The sequence below is a fragment of the Saimiri boliviensis genome, chromosome 14, assembly GCF_048565385.1.
Source record: "Saimiri boliviensis isolate mSaiBol1 chromosome 14, mSaiBol1.pri, whole genome shotgun sequence".
NCBI lineage: Eukaryota > Metazoa > Chordata > Mammalia > Primates > Cebidae > Saimiri > Saimiri boliviensis.
The window spans coordinates 5,042,996-5,052,191 of NC_133462.1; the positions used below are offsets into that span (position 1 = coordinate 5,042,996).

General features: G+C 48.7%; 1 protein-coding gene across 1 annotated transcript; it reads right to left on the bottom strand.

Annotated features, from left to right (window-relative positions):
* Window positions 1–2,519: 2,519 nt before the first annotated feature.
* Window positions 2,520–7,930, bottom strand: DPRX (divergent-paired related homeobox). The gene is made up of 3 exons (XM_039467187.2): window positions 7,903–7,930; window positions 5,287–5,441; window positions 2,520–2,912 (listed from the first exon to the last, which is right to left on the bottom strand). Exons 1-3 carry the CDS (start codon window positions 7,928–7,930, stop codon window positions 2,520–2,522), a joined length of 576 nt encoding a protein of 191 aa, XP_039323121.1.
* Between the last annotated feature and the right edge of the window lie 1,266 nt (window positions 7,931–9,196).

Genomic DNA, 9,196 nt, shown 5'->3' on the forward strand with positions numbered 1-9,196 from the left:
CAGCTCCCAGCCGCCTCCCAGCGCCAGCAGCCTTTGATCAGGGCATATCTGAAGCCTTCCCTTTTCTCTGTTTTTAAGCTTTTGATTTTTTTTTTTTTTTTTTGAGGCAGGGTCGAAGGCTATCTCACAGGCTGGAGTGCAGCGCCGTGATCTCAGCTCACCACAACCTCTGCCTCCCAGGTTCAAGCGATTCTCACGCCTCAGCCTCCTGAGTAGCTGGGATTACGGCATGCACCACCACACCTGGCTCATTTTTCATATTTTTTTGTACAGACAGGATTTCACCATGTTGCTCAGGCTGGTCTCACACTCCTGACCTCAGATGATCTGCCCACCTCGGCAGTCCTAAGTGCTGGGATTACAGGCATGAGTCACCACGCCCGGCCATGGAACCTCATTCTTTAATCTTTAATATGTGCGGGGACTCCAGTCCCGCCTCCCCACCCTGTCACAGTTCCCATAACAGTGCCTGTCACCAAGTATGTTCTCAACTTATATTTTTGGAAGAAAGAGAGAGAGAAACAGAACGGGGAGGGGGTAGAAAGAGAAAGCAGGGGGAGAGGAAAATGAGAGAGGGAGACGGGAGACGGAAGGGAGACACAGAGAGACAGAGGGAAAGAGACGAAGGCTGGGCACAGTGGCTCACACCTGTAGTCCCAGCACTTTGGGAGGCCTAGGCGGGAGGAGGCCAAAGTCAGGAATTTGAGACCAGCCTGACCAATATGATGGAACCCTGTCTTTACTAAAAATAAAAAAATTAGCTGGGCATGGTGATGCACACCTGTAATCCCAGCTATTGTTCTCCTGCCTCAGCCTGGGATTACAGGCACCTGCCACCATGCCTGGCTTTTTTTTTTTTAAAAAAAAAAGACAGGGTTTCACCAGGTTGGTCAGGCTGGTCTTGAACTCCAGACCTCAGGTGATCCGCCCACCTTGGCCTCCAAAGCGCTTGGATTTCAGGTGTGAGCCACTGTGCCTGGCATTTTTTTTTTTTTTTTTTTTAAGTAGAGACAGGGTTTCACCATGTTGGCCAAGACGGTCTCAATATCTTGACCTTGTGATCCACCTGCCTTGGCTTCCCAGAGTGCTGGTATTACGGGCATGAGGAATATTGCCAGAGAACCAGGTTTCAAGGGGATAGAGATTCTGTGATGGTTTCAAAGTTGGCTCTGGAGCATCTGAGTACAGTCAGGGAGGTTTAGAAGAACTTACTTTTTCTGAGAATTTTCTAGAAACATGAGATTTTTAGGAATCTTGAGGGTGAAATCCGATTCACTCAACTACCAGGGAGGGGATGCTTCAGGTTCTTCTCAGGGTGTTTTTGTGTTACCAACCTCCGGGCCTTGAGGGTTTAAGTTGATTCAACAGGCTAGGGGGACCTGAACTATGTCCAGGCAGTTTGAGTTTTCAGGACACTTTCTGATGCTGGGGAATTTTCGGGTCATCATTCTCACAGAATACATCTTCCAATATTCCAGTTGGTCCCCAGTGCTTTATTTTACTTATTTATGTACATAATATGAAGTTTTTGCTCTTGTTACCCAGGCTGGAGTGCAATGGTGCGATCTCGGCTCACTGCAACCTCCACCTCCCAGGTTCAAGCAATTCTCCTGCATCAGCCTCCCTAAAATAGCTGGGATTACAGGCATGCACCACAAAGCCCAGCTAATTTTGCATTCTTAATAGAGACAGAGTTTCTCCATGTTGGGCTCGAACTGCTGACCTCAGGCCTCCCAAAGTGCTAGGATTGGTCACGTTGGTCTCAGACTCCCAACCTTGGCCTCCCAAAGTGCTGGGATGATGGACCTGGCTGCTTTTCTTTGAGACAGAGTCTCTGTCGCCCAGGCTGGAGTACAGTGGCACGATCTCCTGGGCTCACTGCAACCGCTGCCTCCCAGGTTCAAGCATTTCTCCTGGTGCTTCCTTACACAGACATGACTGAAGAAACCGTCAGCCAGTGGGGATCAACCTCACCTTCAGCTCCCTCCCCCTCCCAGAAGTTAGCCCTCTAATCCTGCTGGGGTCTTCCCGAGACCAGCCCCGCATCCTGAAGCTATCAGTCAGCATTAGCATACAAAAAGACAGCCCTTGGGAGACTCCCTGGAATTCTGGGATTGCTTTGCAGGAATCAGGCATGAGAACCAAATACAAATGTCACACTGTCACACACACACCATTACGACATGTGACTTTCTTTTTTTTTTTTTTTTTTTTTTGAGACGGAGTTTCGCTCTTGTTACCCAGGCTGGAGTACAATGGCGCGATCTCGGCTCACCGCAACCTCCGCCTCCTGGGTTCAGGCAATTCTCCTGCCTCAGCCTCCTGAGTAGCTGGGATTACAGGCACGCACCACCATGCCCAGCTATTTTTTTTGTATTTTTTTAGTAGAGACGGGGTTTCACCATGTTGACCAGGATGGTCTTGATCTCTTGACCTTGTGATCCACCCGCCTCGGCCTCCCAAAGTGCTGGGATTACAGGCTTGAGCCACCGCGCCCGGCCCGTGACTTTCTGTATTTATCATCTTTCTCGACTTTGTAGAGATGAACAGGCAGAAGCAGCAGAACTGAAGCTTGGAGCATAAGCTTGGGGTTCCACGATGGGGTAGAGGAAGTATACGTTAGGATCTTGGCAGCAGCCGAAATGGACCATTCTGTGGCCAAGGAGCTCATGTGCAGGGACCTTGAGGTTGGGGTACGAGATGAGCTGGAACGAGGGTACCCGATGGCCCGTGTACACCAGCCCGATCAGGCGAGCCATGCTGGGCAGTCTGGGTAGCGCGTCTGCATTTCTCCGGCCGACAGTGGTGCTGACCTCACGCTCCGGTGCTGGCAGTTGTGGAGTTTCTTCTTTTGGCTCAGGATGCTTGCATTTTGTTTTCTTGAGTTTTGCTCTGCGGTTCTTGAACCAGACCTGAAGGGAAGAGAGAGAACAGCTAGGGGTTGAAAATGGGGTAGAATTCAGATGACTTATCATTCTTTTTTTTTTATTTTTTCTTTTTTTTGAGACGGAGTTTCGCTCTTGTTACCCAGGCTGGAGTGCAATGGCGCAATCTCGGCTCACCGCAACCTCCGCCTCCTGGGTTCAGGCAATTCTCCTGCCTCAGCCTCCTGAGTAGCTGGGATTACAGGCACGAGCCACCATGTCCAGCTAATTTTTTGTATTTTTAGTAGAGACGGGGTTTCACCATGTTGACCAAGATGGTCTCGATCTCTTGACCTTGTGATCCACCCGCCTCGGCCTCCCAAAGTGCTGGGATTACAGGCTTGAGCCACCACACCCGGCCCTTTTTTTTTTCTTTTTTTTTTTCTTTTTTTTTTTATATTAGAGATGGGGTGTCACCATGTTGACAGACCGCTCTCGAACTCCCAACCTCAGGTAATCCACCCGCCTCAGCCTCCCAAAGTCCTGAGATTACAGGCCTGAGCCACTGTGCCCAGCCAAAGACAGGGTCTTACTATGTTGCCCAGGCTGGTTTTGAACTCGTGGGCTCAAGCAGTCCTCCTGCCTCAGCCTCTCAAAGTACTGGAGTTACAAATGTAACTCATTACACCTGGCCTTTTAAGATTTTATTCTGGAGACAGGGTCTTGCTGTGTCACCCAGGCTGGAAGTACAGTGACGTGACCAGAGCTCACTCCATCCTCAACCTACAGTGCTCCAGTGATTCTCCTGCCTTAGCCTCCAGAGTAGCTGAGATTACAGCTACATACCACCATGCTGGGCGAATTTTTTGGATTTTTTTGTAGAGGTGGGGTCTCAGTGTATTACCCTGGCTGGTCTGAAACTCCTGGCCTCCTTAAGTGCTGGGATTATCGGCATGAGCCACCATCCCCAGCCCGTTTTCCTTTTAGCTGATAATATGAGTACTTCCAGGTGACAACAGCTGGTGCCACAGCTTGGCCATTTATATCCTCTCTGTGGAACCCTTTGCAATCTACTTTCAGGAAGAAGCAGAAATGAGAGATTTTAGGGGCAGGAATTGAGACAGGGCTCAGAAAACCCAACGCAGGGGATGGGAGAGGAAGGGGATCAAGTTGCACGGGCAGTTCTGGGGCTCAGGTCAGCTAGCTAAGGCTCCTGGCCAAATCGGACCCACCCCCTGGCTGTGCATCACCCGTGCGCTAAGAATAGGCTTTACGTTTTAAAAATGGTTGAGAAAAAGAAAAGAGAACAAAACAACAACAATAACAACAACAACAAAATGGTTGAGAAAAAACAAACACGATAAGAGTACTATTTAGTGTTGTCTGTGTGTTGGAACTAAAATAAAAAAAGAGAAAATAAAAGAACACTATTGGCCAGGCACAGTGGCTCATACCTGTAATCTCAGGACTTTGGGAGGCTGAGGTGGGTGGATCCCTTGATTTCAGGAGTTTGAGTCCAGCCTGGGCAGCATGACAAAACCACATCTCTACAAAACACACACACACACACACACACACACACACACACACACACACATACAAAAATTAGCTGGGCCTGGTGGTGCACTCCTGTAGTACCAGCTACTCAGGAGGCTGAGGTGGGAGGATGGCTTGAGCCCAGGAGGGGGAGGTTGTGGTAAGCCAAGACCATGCCACTGCACTCCAGACTGGGTTACACAGCCAGATCATGTCAAAAAAAAAATTAAAAAAGCAACTCCCTGTCTTAAAACAAAAGAATACTATTTTGTAATGTGAAAAATTGCATAAACTTAAGGCCAGGCACAGTGGCTCACGCCTGTAATCCTGACACTTTGGGAGACCGAGGCAGGTGGATCACTTGAGACCAGGAGCTCAAGATCAGCCTCCTGGGCAACATGGCGAAACCCCATCTCTACAAAAAGAAAAAAAAAAAAAGTAGCCAGGCATGGTGGTGCACACCTGTAGTCCCAGCTACATGGGGTCTGAGGCGGGAGGATTGCTTGGCCCAGGAGGTCGAGGCTGCAGTGAGCTGTGATGGCATCACTGTACTCCAACCTGAGTGAAAGAACTTATGGGAACAGAGAGGCCTCTTTTGTTTTCATTTTCTGTGGCTGCCTCAGCACTGTGAAGGCATAGTTAAATAGTTGCTAGAGAGAGAGTATGCCCCACAAAGCCTCAGCTATTTACTACCTGGTCCTTTACCGGAAAAAAACATTCCCATTCTTGCTCTGGGGATTTGGAGAAAGGTTTATGGACGTGGGTAGGAAAGTGTGGGTTTGGGGAATACCAGCAAATGGAATGAGACGTCAGGACTTATCCTAGAGGGTCTCCGAATTTAGGTTAGATCGGGAAGGCGGTTCCGTAAGAAGCATCGTTTTCCAACCTGCAGTACTGTGGGGGGTATGTTTATTTTCATGGCCACTTCTTTCAGAAGGCTGGAGTTTGGGTATGGATTCTCATCGAATAAGATGTTCAGATCTTTCAGTTGCTGCTCAGTGAACATGGTTCGCTTCCTGTGTGAATGCAACTGGTCCTTGCCTTGAAAGAGGAAGAAAAGACACAAATGGGAAATGCTAGTAACTCCATTCCCCAAAGCCCAAATTTTCAACTTTCCTTTCCTCTCCACTGAGGGTACACCGTGGTGATCAAGTGACTGAGATTTTTTTTTTTTTTTGGTTTGTCTTTTGTATTTGTCATTAGTCCTTTAAGTTCTATCTATATATGAGGTTCTTTTTATTTATTTATTTTATATATATATATATATATATATATATATTTTTTTTTTTTTTTTTTTTTTTTGAGACGGAGTTTCGCTCTTGTTACCCAGGCTGGAGTGCATTGGCGCGATCTCGGCTCACCGCAACCTCCGCCTCCTGGGTTCAGGCAATTCTCCTGCCTCAGCCTCCTGAGTAGCTTGGATTACAGGCACATGCCACCATGCCCAGCTACTTTTTTGTATTTTTAGTAGAGACGGGGTTTCACCATGTTGACCAGGATGGTCTCGATCTCTTGACCTTGTGATCCACCCGCCTCGGCCTCCCAAAGTGCTGGGATTACAGGCGTGAGCCACCGCACCCAGCTTGTTTTTTTTTTTTTTTTTTTTTTCTTAAAACCACAATCAGAAGAAGAGATGGGGTTTCACCATGTTAGCCAGGCTGGTCTCGAACTCCCAACCTCAGGTGATCCATCTGCCTCAGCCTCCTAAAGTACTGGGATTACAGGCATGGGCCACCTCGCCCAGCCATGACTGAGGTTCTTAGATACTGAGACACTGCTGGCCAGGGTGGTGTCTTAGGCTGTAGTCCCAGTACTGTGGGAGGCTGAAGCAGGAGGACGACTTGATCCCGGGAGTTTGAGGCCAGCCTGGGCAACGTAGTGAGACTTTCCTTCACTACAAAAATAAAAATAAAAAATAAATACTAGCCAATTGCTTATCTGCCTTTTGTCCACGTTTTCCCAAGCCTCATTCTGTCACAAGTAGAGCACCACGGGAAAGGGCTGTTTCTTTCCCCCTGGCCTCCTCTGTTATCATTTAAACATGGGATCCTTTGCCAGGTATGGTGGCTCATGCCTGTGATTCCAGGACTTTGGGAGGCCAGGGCGGACAGATCGCATGAGGTCATGAGTTCAAGACCAGCCTGGCCAGCATGCTGAAACCCTGTCTTTACTAAAAATACAAAAATTAGCTGGGCACAGTGGTGCATGCCTGCAATCCCAGCTACTCAGGAGGCCGAGGCAGGAGAATCACTTGAACCCCGGAGGCAGGAGCTCCAGTGAGCTAAGATCACATCACTGCACTCTAGCCTGTTGACAGCGGGAGACCTTGTCTCAAAAAGTAAATAAATAAAAGGGATCCCTTGTGCCTTACCTCTTGGGATCTGTTTTCTTTGTGTAGAAAGCAGGCAACTCAGTCCAAGATGAAATGGACATGGTTTTATGCTTATCATTTATTCAGTGTTTATTAAGTATATTCTTTTAGGAATATAGCAAGGAAATAAACAGGAAAATAACATCACTGCTCTAATGGATATCACCTTTTCCTTTCTTTTTCTAGAGACAGGTTACTGCTCTGTTGCCCCGCGGTACAATCACAACTCACTGCGGCATCAACTCCCCAGACTCAAGGGATCCTCTCACATCAGCCTCCTGAACAGCTGAACTACAGGGCACTGCCATGCCCGGCTAATTTGTATATTTTTTTGTAGAGATGATGTCTTGCTTTGTTGCCCAGGCTGGTCTTGAACTCCTGGGCTCAAGCCATCTGCCTGCCTCAGCCTCCCAAAGTGCTGGGATTACAGGCATGAGCCGTCGCACACAATATTTCCAGCTTGGCTAAGCCTATATTCTCTCTAGGGCCGAATCATCCTCACAGGAATCAGATTCCCCTGGGGAATCTGCTCTGGTGAATCTGATTCCTGTGAGGATGATTCGGCCCTAGAGAGAATATAGGCTTACATTCTACATTAGAACAAGCACTGGGGTAGGAGGAATTAAGTTAACGCAACAACCAGTGAGAAGACTTGGAATTCTTGGGCAGAAAAGGGCTTCACTGCGTTTCCCAGTGCTGGATGACAGGGCTGGGCATGGTGCTCACGCCTGTAATCCCAGCACTTTGGGAGGCCGAGGCGGGCAGATCACATGAGGTCAGGGGTTTGAGACCAGCCTGGCCAACACGGTGAAACCCCATCTCTATAAAGATACAAAAATTAGCCGGGCATGGTGGTGGGTGCCTGTAATCCTACCTTCTTGGGAGGCTGAGGCACGGGAATCGCTTGAACCTGGGAGGCGGAGGTTGCACTGAGCTGAGATCACACCACTGCACTCCAGCCTGGGCTACAGAGCGAGACGCCCTCTCAAAAAACAAAAACAACAATAAAAAATATGACAGCTTCTGTGGGAAGTTCCCGCCACCCACGTGGACAAAGCGCCGGCTTCAGCTGCCTCTTTCCTCTGCCTTTTTCACACGTCTTGACTTCGGTTCTCATTTTTTCTGGCTTACCTGTAGGAAGATCGTCCGAGCCTGGCATCTTCTAATCTAGATGTGAGCTTGGGCTCAGATCCAGGGATAAGAACCAGCAAAGGTGGAATCCAGGCTTAAATAGCTTCCTCCTCAGCCACACCCGATTCCCACCCCCTCCACCTTTCTCTGCCCTTTCTGCCTCCAGAGCCCCCTGGATCTCTCCCAGGGCTGTCATTGATCTAATATTAATTGAGCCGGGACCAGTGACTCAAAGGTGAGCCCACGAACCAGCCCTGCTACCACTCCTGGGAGTTTGTTGAAATGCAGAATCCTGGCCCACTCCAGACCTCCTGAGCAGAAGCTGCATTTTTTTTTTTTTTTTTTTTTTTTTTTTTAAGGCAAGTCCCACTCTGTCACTCAGGCTGGCGTGCAATGCTGCCATCTCGGCTCACTGCAGCCTCTGCCTCCCAAGTTCAAGTGATTCTCATGTCTCAGCCTCCCGAGTAGCTGGGATCGCAGGTGGGCACCACCACATCCAGCTAACGTTTGTGTTTTTTAGTAGAGACGGGGGTTTCACTGTGTTGGCCAGGCTGGTCTCGAACTCCTGACTTCAAGTGATCTGCCCGTCTTGGCCTCCCAAAGTGCTGGGATTACAGGTGTGGGTCACCACGCCCGGCCAGAAGGTGCATTGTCACAGAAGATCACAATGATCACGGGATGCTGTTTTACATCAGGGGGTCTCCATGCTCCAGGTCCGTTCGAATCATCTCGGAGGCTTGACAAAGCAGAGACTTTGCCCTCAAGGTTTCTGACTCACTTGGTCTGGGGTGTGGGAACTGATGATTTCCATACCTAACAAGCTCCCAGGTGACCAGGCTCCGTAATGGAGACTGGGAACGTGATTGTCAATAATAAAGCCCAAGTTTAAACCCTTAAGTGGCTTTCAGGTAACTTGCATATTCTTGAGTGGCTAATGTATGGTTGGCATTACTCTGCATATCCTGATGCAGTTAATTCACTCAGAAATCATCTCTCTTCATTTATTTATTTATTTATTTTGAGATGGGGTCTCAATTTGTGGTCCAGGCTGGAGTGCAGTGGCATGATCTCCACTCACTGCAACGTCCCCCTCTCAGGTTTAAGCAATTCTCCTGCCTCCGCCTCCTGAGTAGATAGGATTACAGGTGCCCACCACCAAGCTCCGCTGATTGCAGGTGGCTCATACCTGTCATCCCAGCACTTTGGGAGACTGAGGCAGTTTGAGACCAGCCTGGCAAACATGGCAAAACTCCACCTCTACTAAAAAATACAAAAAATAGCCGGGTGTGGTGGT

Excerpts from the sequence above, each read along its gene's own strand:
- DPRX (XM_039467187.2), bottom strand. The coding sequence starts at position 7,930 with ATGCCAGGCTCGGACGATCTTCCTACAG. Across the intron at positions 5,442-7,902 it reads CTCGGACGATCTTCCTACAG|GCAAGGACCAGTTGCATTCA; the intron begins GTAAGCCAGAAA and ends TCCTCTTTCAAG. Across the intron at positions 2,913-5,286 it reads TACCCCCCACAGTACTGCAG|GTCTGGTTCAAGAACCGCAG; the intron begins GTTGGAAAACGA and ends TCTTCCCTTCAG.